Source organism: Rana temporaria, chromosome 1 (assembly GCF_905171775.1).
Source record: "Rana temporaria chromosome 1, aRanTem1.1, whole genome shotgun sequence".
Lineage (NCBI taxonomy): Eukaryota > Metazoa > Chordata > Amphibia > Anura > Ranidae > Rana > Rana temporaria.
Genome location: NC_053489.1, coordinates 494,154,213 through 494,172,468, shown reverse-complemented (window position 1 = coordinate 494,172,468; position 18,256 = coordinate 494,154,213). Strand labels below are relative to the sequence as shown.

The 18,256-nt window shown below is 46.9% G+C and overlaps 1 protein-coding gene across 7 annotated transcripts in view; it reads right to left on the bottom strand.

Annotated features, from left to right (window-relative positions):
* The window catches only part of ADAD1 (adenosine deaminase domain containing 1), a 317,973-nt gene that overhangs the window by 155,537 nt on the left and 144,180 nt on the right, over positions 1 to 18,256 (bottom strand). For all 7 annotated transcript variants that reach the window (XM_040330441.1, XM_040330417.1, XM_040330424.1 and 4 more), the window contains one exon: positions 14,763 to 14,888. In XM_040330441.1, coding sequence (XP_040186375.1) covers positions 14,763 to 14,888 — 126 coding nt within the window. The remainder of the gene's footprint in view (positions 1 to 14,762; positions 14,889 to 18,256) is intronic.

Below are 18,256 nucleotides of genomic sequence, written 5' to 3'. Positions count from 1 at the left end.
CTCTATCTCTAACACCGAGATAGGTTCGTCCAAGGACACCGCATCAGACTCCGACAGACGCGGTAGCGCCACATCCTGCAACAACTCTTCCAAGTCAGACGGGCTATACGCCGGAATGGGCGAGTATAAGGCCGCATAATAATCCACAAACTCCCCCAGGATTTTCTCAGGATTAGTGATCAGGTCCCCTCCCCCACCTCTCACCACAGGTACACAAACCGTTGTTTTTTGTTCTGCCGCCAAGTTGGCCAAAAGCTTACCATTTTTATCCCCTTCTGCAAAAACATTTTCAACCCTTTTCCTAACCTCGGTGTGTGCCAGGTTCGAAAAATGCAAGGTGAGCGAGCGCCTAGCCTCCAGTAGGGAAACATATGAGGCCTCCGAGGGAGAGTCTGCATGTGTTTTAGCACTCTCCCGCTCATTGGCCATCAAGGTCTCACCCTCTTGATTATAATCCTTCCTGGCTGATTTTATGGCCGATATACACTCACCCCCTTGAAAGCATCCCAGACCACTGAGGGCTCAGCCGAGCCCTCATTGGACTCCCAGTAAGCAGTTATGGACTTGCTCAGATGATTTGACACTTGGTCCTCCCCTAATCACCCCGGGGACAGCCTCCAGCCCCCCCTAGTACCACCCTCCGGGAATGCCAAGGTGGCCAGGAGTGGGTTGTGATCAGAGGGGCCCCCCGACAAATATTCCATTGCATACACATGTTGTAGGGCAAAGCAATTACCAAACGCTAGGTCTATTCTTGCAGAGGATCTGTGGGTAGTGGATAGATGGGAGTATGAAATGACACCGGGGTGTTTCCATCTCCACAACTCCGTCAGACCCGCCATCGACGCCCAGGAGCTGAGATCCCGACGCCTGCCTAGCAGCATTGGAGGAGTCCAGGACCGAGTCGAGAATGGCATTGTAATCTCCCATAATAAGCATCGGTAGGTGCAAGTGTGGGGCCAACATCACCAATAAGTCATGCAGTAATTGTACTTGAAAAGGAGGCGGCAAGTATACATTCACCAGCAGGAGTTTGTGCGTGGATATCTCCAAAAGGACTGCCACATATCGACCCCCCGGGTCTGTAAAGACCTGGTGGATTACACAGGAGAGAGCCTTGCTAATCAGGAGGGAAACTCCCCTCGAATATGTGGAGTAGGTGGAGTGAACCGCCCTCTGCACCCATTGCCTACGTAGGGCTAATATCCTACTCCCTTCCAAATGGGTCTCCTGGAGGACGATATGTTTGAGGTATTGAAACATAGCCGCCCTCTTGAATTTGTTATTTAAACCCCTGACATTCCAGGACAAAATCTTAATGCGACTATCCATAATCTAATTTAGAAGCAAAATAATAGAGTCTCCGTATTGAAGCAACTATGCAAGAATAGACAAGTATGAATGTCCCATGTAAAAGTAAATAAAAAAAGAGCAAGTCCCAAAGTGAATTGTGAGAGTAGAACCCATGGTGTTGGTCAAACAAACCCCCCCCCCCCCTGCTGTTATACCAGAAACCCCATTAAACAGAAAAAAACAAAAAACTGTCCGGTATGCAGCTTGAACCCTGTAACAGACAAACCAGGTAGAGATCCACCTTCTGCGACCACAGTTCGGCATGAACAGATGACAAAAATCTATGTCCGTCATCAGAGCTCCATTGGCTAAATGAACAAATAAAGCACAGCCGACCGACCATAAAACAGTAGGTCAGCCACTGACACTGCAGCATATTGTAATGTGAGGAGTGATGTGATGTATGAGCATGTAACTTGCATCTCAAACTCTCAAGGCCCCAGTCCACATACTGACATGTTAACGTGACCCGAAACAATAAAAGAGGAAAAAACAATGGGAACAGTCAGCGGGGGCACGTGTCAGCAGAGAAAAGGCAAAAATTAAAACATTTATTAAAAGGGGGAAAAATAACCGGAGCACAAACCAGCTGAAGAACTAGCGAATCCAAAACGAATCTGGAGGTCTCAGAGAAGAAGGTCCTTACGGCAACCGATCCAGCCAATCACAAGCATCCTGCGGGCGATCAAAGAACTTTACCGATCCTTTGTGTTGTACCCTGAGGCGACTGGGGTACAGCATGCTGTATTTCAAATCTTTGTCTCTGAGCCGTCTTTTCACATCGGTGAAGGAGCGACGCCTCTTCTGCGTCTCTGCAGAAAAGTCAGGAAATAGCATGATGCGGGCGTTGTCATACTTCAGCTCCTTCTGTCTTCACGCCTCCGCCAGCAACATGTCCCTATCCCTATAATTAAGGAACCGGACGAGAAACGGACGCGGGGGGGCCCCCGGAGGCCTGGCAGCCGTGGGCACTCTGTGGGCTCTTTCCACAACATAAGTGGGGGGACGATCACTGAGATCCAGTAGCTCCAGAAAGAACCGCTCCGCGAAATTGGCAGTGTCCTTTCCCTCAGCCCCCTCCGGTAACCCCACCACTCTTACGTTATTACGGCGTTGGCGGTCTTCGGCGTCATCCGCCCTGTGTTGTAGGGCCCGGACCATGTCTTGCAGCTCCGCGAGTTGTGAGTGATGGGCATGCGAGACGTCTTCAACCCCCGAGATACGATCCTCTGCTGAAGTCAGTCTGCCCCTTATTTTTTCCAGGTCATGGCGGATGAGGTTGCACTCCGTCGCCAGACTGTCGATGCGTCCCACCAGCTCAGTTTTTGAGGCCGCAATGGCCTCGAGGATCGGACCCGTTATGGCCGCCGTATCCACCTCTATCTCCTGAGGTACGGGAGAGGAGGCCTCCAAGACCCCCAGAGGAACACCCTGCTGTGTCTCCATCTGAGCGGGAACAAACTTGGCGCGCGCCACGGAGGAGCAGGGAAGCAAGATGGCGGGGGCGGAGCTAACCGCCATGCTGCCCTGTGAACGGAGCTGCCGCTGCTCTAACGGAGGCTGTTTACGCTGCTCCTTCTGCTTCTTTTGGGACGAATGTGGCATAGTTCAGATCCTCAGAAGTTCCCCCAGCTATTAATCACCTCCTCGGCACAAATTAGTCGGTCTAGCCGCCAGAATCAGATAGTTTAGCGGAGGAAAGCCGGAGCTCTAAGAAGACAAGTCCTGCCGCGATCACATCCGGCCACGCCCCGTCCTTATAATATTTAAATGATGCAGGTCTGTCGCTATCAGCAGCTCTAAAATAGTTTGACACATTTGGTACCTTTTGGGGAATACAGATTAATTGGTATAAATCTATCCTTTTTCCTATAGACAACAACAGAGTGGCGCAGGCGGCCCCATCCTCTCCACTGCAATAGGTTGGGGAATTTAGATACCTGGGGGTGCAGATCACTAGATGGATGCAAGACTTTTTTGACCGTAACCTCCAGCCACTTCTGACATCACTCAAAACATATTGTTCATTCTGGTCCGGGATCCCACTGAATTTGATAGGCCGAATTAATCTAATCAAAATGATGCTTCTCCCACATTTTAACTATATTTTTTGCAACTGCCCGATTTGGATTCCTCTGGCCTTCTTTAACCACTTAAGCCCCGAGCCTGTTTTTCAGATTCGGGATTTACAAGACTAAAACAGTTTTTTTTGCTAGAAAATTACTTAAAACCCCCAAAAATTATATATTTTTTTTTCTAACACCCTAGAGAATAAAATGGCGGTCATCGCAATACTTTTTGTCACACCGTATTTTCGCAGTGGTCTTACAAGCGCACTTTTTTTGGAAAAAATTAACTTTTTTGAATTAAAAAATAAGACAACAATAAATTTGGCCCAATTTTTTTATATATTGTGAAAGATAATGTTACGCCGAGTAAAATGATACCCAACATGTCACGCTTTAAAATTGCGCCCGCTCGTGGCATGGCGTCAAACTTTTACCCTTAAAAATCTTGATAGGCGACGTTTAAAAAATTCTATAGGTTGCATTTTTTGAGCTACAGAGTAGCTCTAGGGCTATAATTATTGCTCTCGCTCTAACGATCACTTGTGTGGTTTGAATACCGTTTTCATATGGCGGCGCTACTCGCGTATGCGTTCGCTTCTGCGCGCGAGCTCGTCGGGGCGCTTTAAAAAACAATTTTTGTTTTCTTATTTATTTTTATTAATTTTATTATTTTTTACACTGAAATAAAAAAAAAAAAAGTTATCACTTTTATTCCTATTACAAGGAATGTAAACATCCCTTCTAATAGAAAAAAGCATGACAGGTCCTCTTAAATATGAGATCTGGGGTCAAAAAGACCTCAGATCTCATATTTAGGCTTCAATGCAAGAAGAAAAAAAAAAAGGAAAATGTGTCATTTAAAAAAATGACAACAAAAAAATTGTCTCTTTAAGACGCTGGGCGGGACTGACGTTTTGACGTCACTTCCGCCCAGCAGAGCTATGAGGACGGGTGGGCGCCATCTTGCCCTCACTACAGTCCTCACTCTCCAGGCGGCAACATCCGATCTCCTCCGCCGCTACCGACGGCTCCGGTAAGCGGCGGAGGGCGCGGAAAAGCGGCGGGAGGGGGGGCCCCTCTCCCGCCACCGATAACGGCGATCTCGCGGCGAATCCGCCGCGGAGACCGCCGTTATCGTTTACACGGCAGCCCACTGTAAAGGTGGATATCCCGGTTCTGGCAGCAGCTGCTGCCGTTACCAAGATTTTCAGCTTTAAAAATAGGACGTATATATACAGTGGGCTGTCGTTAAGTGGTTAAAGAAGTAGACAAATCGGCTGATCTCCTTTATTTGGAACGGAGCCTCCCCCACGGGTGGCAAAAAACACTCAAATCTTCCCCCCCAGGCTGGGCGGATTGGTCTTGCCAAATTTCCGGATCTATTTTTGGGCAGCAATGCTGGTGTCTGTCTAATGGTAGTTCCAGGGCTAATGTGGCCACCTGTCTATAGGCGGCTTTTTTGGGCTCCCTGATGGATCTCCATAACTTAATTTATCGGGGACCACGGGCGTAGTGGTTCCTGCCAGGTCCTACACACACTACATGGCGGATCTGGAGGGCAGCCACACACTTGTTCTCTGCTCCTGGCCAGCTGTTTCCCGCTCAACCCCTATGGGGCAACCCAGGACTCCCTCACTTTTGTACCGTCCCGGACCCGCAGCTCTGGGCCAGATACGGGGTGAAAACTATTGGGGACATTATGAAAGCATCTATCCTGAGTTTCATTACTATCCCAGAAGTTTGGACTGCCTGGGTGAATGCTGTTCTGGTACTTCCAGCTGCAGCATGTCGCCAATGCCCAGTTCCCTAGATCTCCGGTTCTCAAGGCTGAATACATTAAGGAACTTTTGGCACCCAGAGAGCTACGCAAATCACAATCGACCCTTTATGGCTCTATTCTGTGTACTGACCTCCACAGGTTGGGGGAAACTGTGGGAGTACTGGTAGGGGATAATCCCATCTTGAGATGGGGGGGACTGGTAGGATTGCATAGAACAGGGTGCGAAGCCTGTTATCTCGTCTCGGGATAAGCTGATACAGGTAAAATTTCTACATCTGGTATATTATACCCGAGACGCTACACAAGATCTTTCCAGAGCGTGACCCTGTATGCCCTAGCTGTAGAACACAACAGGGTTAATATCTACCTATGTTCTGGGAGTGCCCCTTAATTTTGTCCTATTGGGAGGCGGCGTTTGCTGAAATTAACCTTGGGCTACAACTTGCCCCAATACCCGCCCTGTCACTGGCCCTCTTAGGAATCCCTGACGATGAACAGCATCATCATATGAAGCTAATATTGCATCTCATGTACTATGCTAAAAAAAAAATCCCAATGAAATGGTTACCCCCCCACAAACCAGAAGTAGCTGCCTAGGAGGCGATGGTCAACACGGCCCTCCCCTTACATAATGATCTAATCTAATAGGGGCTGCCATTGGAAGTTCAAAAAGGTCTGGGCACCTTGGACTCTAACCTGAATACGAGCAACGTAGTGTGTGTGCTTAACTGTAGAAAGTTATAGGTTCTTAAACAAATTTTGTAAAAAGTAGATACAATTCTCATCATGTTGCATCAGGGGTTTCCAAACTTTTTTCAAAGGGGGCCAGATTTGATAAAGTGAACATGTATGAGGGCTGACCATTTTACCTGACATTCTTTGAAATATATTATATATATATATATATATATATATATATATATATATAAATATATATAAAACACACATACATTCACACACACACACACACACAACTGTGCTCATATATGTTTACATACCCTGGCAGAATTTATGATTTCTTGGCCATTTTTCAGAGACTATGAATGATCACACACTTTTCTTTCACTCATGGTTAGTGTTTGTCTGAAGCCATTCTCCTGTATTTACTCTGACAGCACTCGTCTCCCTCCCTCAGAAGGAAGCACAGAAAAATAAGTCACAAAAGAGATATATCCAAATCACCAGGGGGGCCATATTAAACCAGAACGCGGGCTGCGACTGGCCCATGGGCTGGACTTGCCTGTGTTCTCTCAATTGCAGATACAATAATTCCAAGCCGATATAAAAGTTTCAAATATAAATACATGATTGGAAAAAGGAGGCATCTTAAAAACTTCATGCGTTTTTATGAGGAACTGCTAATTTCCTCAGGAGTGTCTATAACATGAAACATCAGTTTTAGAATATATACCATAGTAATGATAAATAATATCTTTTAGGTCATGGGGGACACAATTGGCTAGACCAGGCCTTCTGGAACAATGTGCTGTGGACTGATGAATCACAGATTTTATTTGCCACAGGAATAGACATGTTCAGTGCAAACTCAGGGCAAAATGATCCTCATATCAACTGTGAAGCATTGTGGTAAAAAATGTTATGGTGTGGGGTTGATTTGCCAATGCATGGCCTGGACACCTTGCATTCAAACGAAACATAATTCTGGAATCTGTATCAACTCAAAGAATTTGAGACCATATGTTTAACCGGCTCCCACTTAGCCTATGGCCGAATGACACGTCTTCTCGCTGATCAAGGTTGAGGTCATATGACGGCCTCCCAGATTGGGACATGAAGCGGAGCGAACTGTCACTGGCCGTGTCCACCGATTACTGATCAGCGTACAGGCTCTTTGCCGGTATCATGTGAACGCCGTGACGAATCACAGCAGGTCACATGACCGTTGTACACAACGGATGGCTTTCTTTCATGCCATTTAATGTGTACAAATGTGTTGCCAGCTGTGATTGGTCAATTTGATAACATTCCACAGACAGGGTCAATCACAGCCAATCTTTACAATGTGGTTAGCTTTGACCAATCATAGCCAATCACAACAAAACAGACTGAATGAATCAGTTTAATTCAGTAAAATGCTTGCTTATAGCAATGTAATGCAAAAAATAAACAAATCCTGATCACTTCCCCAGAGCAGTACAATGTTACTATGGTAACACTATATTGCTCTGTTCACAGATAAAAAAAAAAAAAAAAAAAAAAAAAAAAGATGATGTAATAAAAATAAAACTTTTTTTTCGTACCTTTCACCAGTCAGTCCCTAATCACTGCCACCCCAGTTTTATGACTACACTGTACTGGTAGTATGTATGTATGTAGTATGTATGTATGTATGTATGTATGTATGTATGTAGTATGTATGTAGTATGTATGTAGTAAAAAATAAATAAAAAATTATGACAAAAAAATTACAACAAAGCGGAGGTTCACCCTAAAACAATTATATACCATTCCATCCAGCATACTGCCGACATGTACAGTATGCTTTTTTTTTTTCCTTTCACTGTACATACCGTTTTATCGTTTTTTTCTTTTCTGACTCCCGCGGGAATAGTCGTTCCTATGAAGAGGCGTAGATGATTGACGTGCGGCTAAGGCGCGTCACGCGTTCCGAAAATAGCCGAACTGGGACTCGGCTATATACGGCGCCCCATCGCAGTCAGCTCCTAGTCTGTGCGCAGGCGCCGTATAGAGCCGAGTACCAGTCCGGCTATTTTCGGAATGCGTGACGCGCCTTAGCCGCACGTCAATCATCTACGCCTCTTCATAGGAACGCCTATGCCCCGCGGGAGTCAGAAAAGAAAAAGAACGATAAAACGGTATGTACATCGGAAAAAAAAAAACACAGTATACTGTACATGTCGGCAGTATGCTGGTTGGAATGGTATACAATTGTTTTAGGGTGAACCTCCACTTTAAGAAAACCTGCCATGCCTCATACTAAATACTTGGACTGTCTATTTTACAAAAAGGGGACATTTGGGGGGCATTTCTACTGTCCTGGCATTTTAGGACCTTGAGCAATGAGATAGGCCACCAGTACATGAAAATTGATCAATTTTCAGATATATACCAGTTTGTGGACTCTAACTTTCACGTTACATTCACTCCTGAGCATTTTGTTTCCAGACAAAGTATTGTACAGGTCAGTTGGTCATCAATGTAAAAAGCAGAAAAACGCCTGTAATCTGCCCAAAAAGAAGGTCATGCAGGGCTCGACAAATCCCGGTCGCCATGGCGACTAGAAATAGCGTCCTGGCGAGTGGGGTCTTGGCTGGGAAGGTGGACATGGCCCAGGTCTCGTAGGCCTTCCAGACACAGTACTGCCCGTACTGTCATTTTGGAATGCGATTAGAGGCGTCGGAGCAGTAAGTAAGCAGCGCAGCAGCCACTGATTTTTTTTTTGTTCCATAGGACGGCGCTCTGCGGACTAGGCCCAAGTCGCGGCCTCGCCTAAAAACATCCTGCCCGCAGTTAGCTGCGATCCTGGGAAAAGGCCGCGAGCGGCACCCGGCCGTATGCAGCTCGTGGCCTTTTCCCAGGATCACAGCTAGCTGCGGGCAGGATGTTTTAGGCGAGGCCGCGGAGCGCCGGTCCTCAGTTCCCGCAGCTCCTGGGAAAAGGCCGCGAGCAGGACGTTTTAGGCGAGGCCGTGGCTTCGGCCTAGTCCACAGAGCGCGGTGACATCAGATGTCCACGGGCACCCTGGGAGATAACAGGCACGCTCACAATGGGCAAGATTGATCATAACCATGCCCAATTTATGATTGTCCTCCCTATCCTTGGTCTGTGCATGAAAGGAAGGGCTTCTGGGCACATTTAGTTAATCTCCCCTATCAGTCAAATCTCTGCTTCTGTACTTGGTGATCTATAGAGAGATTTGAATAAACAGTTTTGTACTTCCAACGGTGCCCCAGATCATCTCTTCCTAGTGGTCTCGAGCGCAGTACGCCTAACAATGCCAGGGCACAGTTTGGAGTACTTGCACTACACAAACCAGCTGAACTAAGGGGGTGAACTGTGCCCAGAACACGATTAATACCTATCATGAGTACACCTCAAAACATTAATAATTACATTAAATTTCCAAACTATGGTATCAAGTTCTGAAGGGTCTATATATGTTGGTTAATGAGGCCAATAACACAGAGTCGGATTATAGGATCTGTGAAGATATAACAGCTGGTTGCGAAGGTTGTTTGTTTCATACTCCAAGCTGTGATGGCTACCTTGGGCAGGGCTCGACAAATCCCGGTCGCCATGGTGACTAGAAATGGCGTCCTGGCGAGTGAGGTCTTGGCTGGGAAGGTGGACATGACCCGGGCCTCATAGGCCTTCCAGGCACAGTACTGCCCGTCATTGTCATTTTGGAATGCGATTAGCGGCGTCGGAGCAGTAAGAGCAGAGCGGCAGCCACTGATGTTTTTTTTTTCTGGCTCCTAACACTTTTTGCTGGCTCCTAGATTTCAAGCAAATTTGTCAAACCCTGAGCTCATGTACCATTTTTAGTTTCAGGCGTTTTGCTTCAGGTGACAAAATACTCAGATGTGAACAGGTGCCATTGAAATTAATGGAATTTTGCTTGTTGGGCATTTTTTTGTGCGTTTTACGAGCTGAAAATGCTCAGGTGTAAATGCAGCCAGCCGCACACAGACTAACTATACACATCGATTTGGGTTATTTTCTCCAAAGAAATGTAGCAGAATACATTTTGGACTAAATTTATGAAGAACAATTATTTATTTTTAAAATTGTATAAGAAAAGAAAATTGTGGGTTTTTTTTTCAAAATTTTCAGTCTTTTTTGTTTATGTAGCAAAAAAAAAAAAAAAAAAAAAAAAAAAAAAAAAAAAACCCAGTGGTGATTAAATACCACAAAAAGAAAGCTCTATTTGTGTGAACAAAAATGATAAAAATGTAGTTTGGGTACAATATTGCATGATCGCATGACGCCCCCGTAGCCTCTAAAAACAATGTGGAAAGACACAGCCTGATCGCCGGAGTTCCAGGACATTGATCGGCAGGCGGGATTCCTCTGGAATCGAGCGTCCCTGGGCCGACTGAACCCCCCAGACTCTCTCTCTCCCCCCCCCCCCCCCGGTAAGGCTGGCGTCCGCCGTGACCACCATCCAGTCAAAAGGAAGGAACGACTTCCCGAAAAGGAGTGCCGGTGATGTCAACCACCAAACCAGGGAGGTCCTGACTAGGTGGCTCAACCAGATTTGACAATCCAGGAACGATGGGCACTTGTCCCATCTTGACAAAATCTCCTTCTGCAATTGAGCATACGGTGCCGCCTCGAAGAAGGCTACCATGAGACCCAGGGCCCGCATGCAAAAGCGGAGTGACGACCATCTTCGGGATGTCAACTGCGGCACCGCAGCCCAAAGGGTCTGCAACTTCTCCACAGGGAGAAAAACTTTCGCCTCCGAGGAATCCAGAATCAACCCCAGATATTCTAGGCGTTGAGTCGGCACCAATACTGACTTCTGAGTGTTCAGCACCCAACCAAAGTCTCAGAGGGTCTGACAGGTTATAGACACGCTCACCTCTAATTCTGAGCTTGAAGTGGCCCTCAGAAGAAGATCGTCCAAGTAGCCCACGATAGCGATGCCACGCTGTCTTAGCAGGGCCAGAATCGGGCGGAGCACCTTGGTGAACAGAGCGAACCGACTACATCTGGAATCTTTGTACCATCACAAAACAATTGAGGGCCTTGAGGTCCAGGAATGGATGAACCCCATCCTTCTTTGGTACTATGAACAGATTTGAGTAAAACCCCTGAAACCGTTCCTGTACTGGGACAGGAATGATCACCCCGCGTATCAGCGGATCCTGAACCGCCCCATACAGGGCTTTCCGACGGGTAGGCTGAAGCTGGAGGGAAAAAATCTGTTTGGTGGGCAAGAGAGAAACTATCTTGTATCCTGAGGAAACTACGTGGCAAACCCACCGGTTGGAGATCAGAGATGTCCACCGGGTCGCGAAGACGTCCCCCCCCCCTTAATGCGGACGTAGATTCATTTGCAGGCTTGTGAAACCAGGGGCGCTTCTGTCCCTCAGCAGGCTCTTTATTGGCCTGAGATCGTTTACCTGCCATGCTGGGTGGACGAGGAAACCACTTGTGCACAGTGAAGGAGGGCCCTTGCCTACGGCCAATCCCTTTTTGGATTGTGGGAGCAGGGTACTCTTACCTCCTGTGGCATCTTTAATAATGTCATCCAGAGATGCTCCAAGAAGTCGCTCGCCCTTAAAGGCAGTGCAAAATAACCGCCGGAACATAGGCTCTGGATATCAAGGGGGCTGCATCCAATGTAGCATCACAGACATATACAAGGCCCTGAACCAACTGGTCGGCCAATCTAATAAACTCGGGAGGGAGCTGGTGCTCCTCCACAGTCTGGTGCAAAACCTTTGCCCATTCAGTGAGTGTCTGAGACACCAAGGTTGCAGCCATAATAGGTCACAATGCAGACCCCAGCATGGTAAACATGGAGCGGGTCAGCGCCTCTGACCTTTTATCAGTATGGTCCTTGAAATCAGGGGTCCCTTCTTAAAGGGAGAGTGGTCACCTTATTTAACCGGAGGGTCAACCACCAGAGCAGAAGCCCATTTCTTCAAGAGGCTGTCCTCAAAAGGGTAACAAACCGCTAGGCACTGAGGAACCACAAAAGACTTCTGCTCGCTTTTCCCATTCCTTATCAATAAACTTATAAAAAAAGACACATAAGGAAAAACCTTCACAGAGCGGTCCGACTTGTGGAACCCAAAAAAAAAAAAAAACTGAACCCTCAGTGGATGCCTCAGCTGCACTATCCAGCTTAAGGGACTCCCTTACAGCACTGATAAGCACACCGACAAGTGCCCTGTCCTGTACTGACCCAAGTGAGTCTTCCTCACAAGGAAGGTCAAGGTCCACATCCTCTGACAACCCAGAACCGGGGTCCTGTGCCGCAACCAGGCCCAAATCTGAGTCAGAGCATTCCCCAGAAGATGGCGGGGAAGGGGGAGCTTTGTACCCCTCTTACGCCCGCACGCCGCTTCCATCCTGGCAACAAATGTCTCCAGGACTGCCGACAAAGTGTCCATGGGAACCGCAGGTGCAGGTGCACCAGCTGCCACCTCAGGCATGTTTGGGGAAGAAGGGCCAGCTACTGACTCCATAACCACAGACTGCTCTCAGGGACCTATTCAAGACCATAAAAAGCCCATCCTCCTTGCTGCTCTGACTGGGGGGTTACCCAGGGGACTCACCAACCCAGCAAGAGACTGCTCAGCGCTGCTGCCCGCCCTTTGTACACAGCGTGTGCTGTGAGGTAAAAAGTCTGTGAGGAGATTTGTGCTGCGCAGCGTTCGTTCAGAAGCCAGCACTAGAGGCCAAAACCCCACACAAAATGGCTGCCGGACACCTCAAAGAAAACAGGGCATGGCCACAGTAAAATGGCCGACCGCAATAACAAGCTGTGCCATAGAGCGACCACAACAAAATGGCCGCCAATGGGAATTTCCAATGCAAACAGCAGACAGCAGTGGATGAGGACGCAAGGGGCTTCCCTAAGACAAAGCACACCCCTACAGCTGAAAATGGGCTCAGACAACCCACAGGTCCACCCCGGTAGCAGCGGCAGAGCAGCAGAGGGAAACTGACAGAGCAGGGAAAGGGAGAATAGGACGACCCCCTAACCCCAGGAATGCCCAGCTGTACCGACCTGCTGAGGCAGGAAGGACTCTACTTACCCGTCCATGCGAGGACCCCCCCTGGCGCATTCTTGACAGGCATACAACCGCATTGGAGTAGCTGTCAGCCCGGTCCACTGTGAGACAACACCACAGCCCAGTCATGTGTGGACCCTGGAGCAAAAAGCCCACCGGCCACCCCAGGAGTCATGGGGTATGTCGTGGCAGACCCAGCCCTTAGCTATGGTGTGCTCACGCTCGTTGGCCAGACTGAGGAGACTACAAGGATCTATATATCCAGCCTGTCACCCAGTTGATAGAAGAATCTCAAAGAAAGAGAATTAAAAATAAAATAAAAACAGAGTTTCTTCAGGGCGCTGGGCCCAAATAGAAGCCACATCCTTTGCTAGGCAGAAAAAAAACTGCATGCTGCAGGGAGGAGGGTTATGTCCGGAGGGACCGCCCCCTGGGCGGGGCTGTTCAACTATTAACCACTTAAGGACCGGACCAATATGCAGCTAAATGACCCAAGGGGTTTTTACAATTCGGCACTGCGTCACTTTAACAGACAATTGCGCGGTCGTGCAACGTGGCTCCCAAACAAAATTGACGTCCTTTTTTCCCCACAAACAGAGCTTTCTTTTGGTGGTATTTGATCCCCTCTGCGGTTTTTATTTTTTGCGCTATAAACAAAAATAGAGCGACAATTTTGAAAAAAATGCTATATTTTTTACTTTTTGCTATAATAAATATCCCCCAAAAACATATCTAAACATTTTTTTTCCTCAGCTTAGGCCGATACGTATTCGTTTACCTATTTTTGGTAAAAAAAAAAAAAAAAAAATCGCAATAAGCGTTTATCGATTGGTTTGCGCAAAATTTATAGCGTTTACAAAATAGAGGATAGTTTTATTGCATTTTTATTAATTATTTTTTTTTTACTACTAATGGCGGCGATCAGCGATTTTTTTCGTGACTGCGACATTATGGCGGACACTTCGAACAATTTTGACACATTTTTGGGACCACTGTCATTTTCACAGCAAAAAATGCATTTAAATTGCATTGTTTACTGTAAAAATGACAGTTGTCGTTTGGGAGTTAACCACAGGGGGCGCTGTAGGAGTTAGTGTTCACTTTGTGTGTGTTTACAACTGTAGGGGGGTGTGGCTGTAGGACTGGCCTCATCGATCGAGTCTCCCTTATATAAGGGATCACTCGATCGATACGCCGCCACAGTGAAGCACGGGGAAGCCGTGTTTACATACGGCTCTCCCCGTTCTTCAGCTCCGGGGAGCGGCTATAAACGAATAGCCGCGCCGTCGTCCCGGATCGCTCCCCGAGGGGATCCGACCGCCGCATGTAGCGGTTAAAGTAACATGTATTTAAATACCCAACATGTTCTGCCTAGTCCTCTCCTATGAACAGGAACATAACCCACTTGTCAAGACTTGCGAAGGCTGTGTCTGTCCATGGACGATAAGAGAAAATGGGCCCTGTGACCCCGTTTGGTGTTTAACTGTAATATTGTTTAGTGTCACTAACTACTTTGGACTGGATATATGAAACGTGAGTAATAGAAACCACTTATTTCTATAGGATCAAATCAGTTTCCAACTTTAATTTCCCTAGTGCAGGTTGATTGGCATAAGCTCTGGCAATGAAGAAGCGAAAATAGCTAACCTCATGTGTTTAGTCCATTTTATTTGAAAGAGGCAAGCAACCAAAAACTTTGCTTAAAGAGCCCAGTGGCCTGTGCAGCAGGACTCAAATCTACCATAACAAGCAAAACTAAGGGGAAATAAAACAAATCAAAATAGGAATGGTATTGACAAAGTTTTATAGGCATTTGCAAACAGTACTTACCCTTTTCCATGACAAAAGCAGCTAAAGAACTGCCACAGCTCTTAAACTGAGGATACTTTTCCACCAGATCCAAAAACTTTTCCTTGAGTACAGAAGCTATCTTTTCACGAACAAAAGACCTCTTACCTGCAAAACAGTATAGGAGTGTGTAACTTTTTTTTGCAAAACCTACAAAAATTTAAATAAAAGCCAATTCATGAAAAAAATTACGAAGAAATAGACATAAAATAAAGTAAAAAAGACAGCAGCCATATATACAGTATATATTTTAAGGATTCACCATTACCATTTTTTTTAAGACCAAGCACTGATATTTTTCTCAAGTACTCATCGATCCCAATTAGCAATATCCAGCCTAGGTTCACATACTGTATGTGTGGGGCTGGTTGGAAGCGCAATCTCAAGCCCCATCCGATGCAACTTCGTTCAGGTGCAAATTGTTAAACTGTGTATGACATTGGAAATCACACCTTAAGGCTGGATTCACACCTTTGCATTTTTTGCAGATTTGCACTACAGTCCATTTAACATGGTTTCCTATGGAACATGTTCTGTAGTGCAAATCTGCAAAATGCACTAAAAATGCATAGATGTGAATCCAGCCAAACTGCTGTCCCCTCAAAATAACTCAACACACTGCCATCAATGTTTAAACCACTGGCAACAAAAGTGAGTACAAGATGTCCAAATTAGGCCCAATTAGTATTTTCCCTTCCCGGTGTCATGTGACTCGTTTGCGTTACAAGGTCTCAGGTATGACTAGGGAGTAGGTGTGTTAAATTTGGTGTTATGGCAAAGAACTCAAACTCTGAGCATCTGAAAAAAATAATTGTTGCTCTACATGAAGATGGCATAGGGCTAGGCTATCAGAGGATAGCCAAGACCCTGAAACTGAGCAGCAGCATGGTGGTCAATAGACCAGACAGCAGTTTAACAGGACAGGTTCCACTCAGAACAGGCCTCGCCCTGGTCGACCAAAGTAGTTGAGTGCACGTGCGCAGCATCATATCCAGAGGTTGTCTTTGGGAATAAGACGTATGTATGCTGCCAGCATTGCTGCAGAGGTTAAAGGGGTGGGGGGTCAGCCTGTCAGTGCTCACTGCATCAAATTGGTCTGCATGGTTGTTGCCCCAGAAGGAAGCCCCTTCTAAAGATGATGCACAAGGAAGCACGCAAACAGTTTTTCTGAAGTAAAGCAGACGAAGGACATGGATTACTGGATGTCCTATGGTCTGATGACAAAAACCTATTTGGTTTAGATCAGTGGTTCTCAACCTGGGGGTCGAATGATGATTTGCCAGGGGTCACTGAATCCTGGGCTGTCCCGGAAGCCTGTACCGCTCTCTCACCCACTCTTTGTGGCCGCCCAGCAGGGCTGTCCCTGGAGCCTGTGGCTGCCCAGCTGGGCTGTTCCTAGAGGCCGCGACAGCCCACTTAGCCTCTTTGCAGCCACCCTTTCAGTTCACGGCAAGGGGGCAGAGACTAGAGGACAGCTGACTGGTGAGGAATGTGAAGTGGGAGGGGCTGGAGTTGACCCTATTTCCTGACCCGATTTCGGCATTGGTGTCACTGCTATGAGACACCACTAAGTCGGAGACACATTGAGTAGCGCTACCTGTGATTATAGCTGCCATTAAAAGTCCCTACTACAGTTCTCAGATCAGCAGATGACCTTGATCAAGAGCACCTAAGTTGGCTGATCAGAACTCCCCCCCAGCATTGGCACTCATCCCATTCCCCCGACCCTCACAAAGGAGTAAGAGAAGGAATAAAAATAGAGAATACATGGAAGGGAGAGGGAAAAAAGGGGAAGGAAGAAAGAGAAAGAATAAGAGAAAGAACAAGAAAGAAGGCTAAAGAGAGGAATGGGGAAAAAACCAAGAGATGGATAAAGGGGAAAGAAAGGAGAACAAGGAGTGGTACGTCCTAAAATGTACCATAAAGGGTGTTTTAATACTGTACGAGTGGAAGGGACTCAGGGAGTGCTAAATGTCCGTGGGTGCTGACAACCCATGCTACTAAAATAATTTTACTGTTAGGGATCCCCACAACTTGGGAAATGTTATAAAGTTGTCACGGCACTAGGAAGGTTGAGATGGTGTCAAGCGTGTAGTGGCAACCAGGTGAGGAGTACAAAGACAAGTGTGTCTTGCCTGCAGTCAAGCATGGTGGTGGGAGTGTCAAGGCCTGGGGCTGCACGAGAGCTGCTGGAACTGGGAAGCTACAGTTCATTGAGGGAACCATGAATTCCAACATGTACAGTACCGGCCCGCGAGAATGTGTTTTCAGATCCGACTTGGACCCCCGCAATTACCAGGCACTGTGTTTGGTATGAATCATGAGGGGGTACTCCACGCCAAATTTTAAATAAAAAACTGGCATGGGTTCCCCTCCAGGAGCATACCAGGCCATTAGGTCTGGTATGGATTTTAAGGGGAACCCCCTACGCCTGAAAAAATGGCGTGGGGGTCCCTCCAAAATCTACACCAGACCCTTATATGAGCACGCAGCCCGGCCGGTCAGGAAAGGGGGTGGGGACGAGCGAGCGGCATTAAAAAAAAAAAAAACACACACTACACAGGTTTTTAAAGACATTTATTAGGCAGCTCCGGGGGTCTTCTTCCGACTTCCCTGCTCTCTTTCGCTCTCTGGAGTCGTCTCCGTGCTCTCTGGTTCTTCTACCTTCTGCTGGGCTCCTCCGCTATCTTCTTCCAGCTATTTTAGTAGCGGTGGCCCGGTCTTCTCTGTCGTCTTCTTCCCTCTTTTCTTCCGATGTTAACACAAAGCTCTCTACCGTTGTAATGCCGTGTGCGCAACGATTTCTATCTGTCCGTCCCAGTCGGCTCTGCCATTTGAACGTGCGATCAGATTTGAACTTGTTCATATCCCGGCTGCAAGAAATACAGCCGGGATATGAACGATTTCAAATCTGATCGCACGTTCAAATGGCAGAGCCAACAGGGACGGACAGATCCCATTTTGACCTACTCCACACCGGAGAAAACAGTGAGAGTCCATTCACAACATAGAGAGACAAATTACAATAGACCTGCCCAAAAGCCATATAAAAAGAAATGGGCAAGAGACTCCCCGACATTATAGATACGAGGAAAGGCAGGGTAATTACAACCAATATACTCCCTACCGGAATGACAGAAGACCGCCACAAAACGAACGCATGCCCCAGAATGGTTGGAAGAAACCCTTCTGGAAGAAACACAAAAATAACAATAATGGCCCAAACAATGGGCAAAGACCAATACAGGATCACAGAGATAATAGACCATATCCACAAAACAAGCGAGACAATAGGGGTGCAGCATATTTTAATAGAGGATACCCATACGAAACAAAATGATAATAAGAGACGACCATATGAATCACCAATAGAGGACACCCACAGGATACATATGAACAAAGAAGGAGAAGTCCTGTGCGATATCACGACCGGAGAGATAAAGACTTTAGAGGCCCACTACTATAAGGTGCTCATC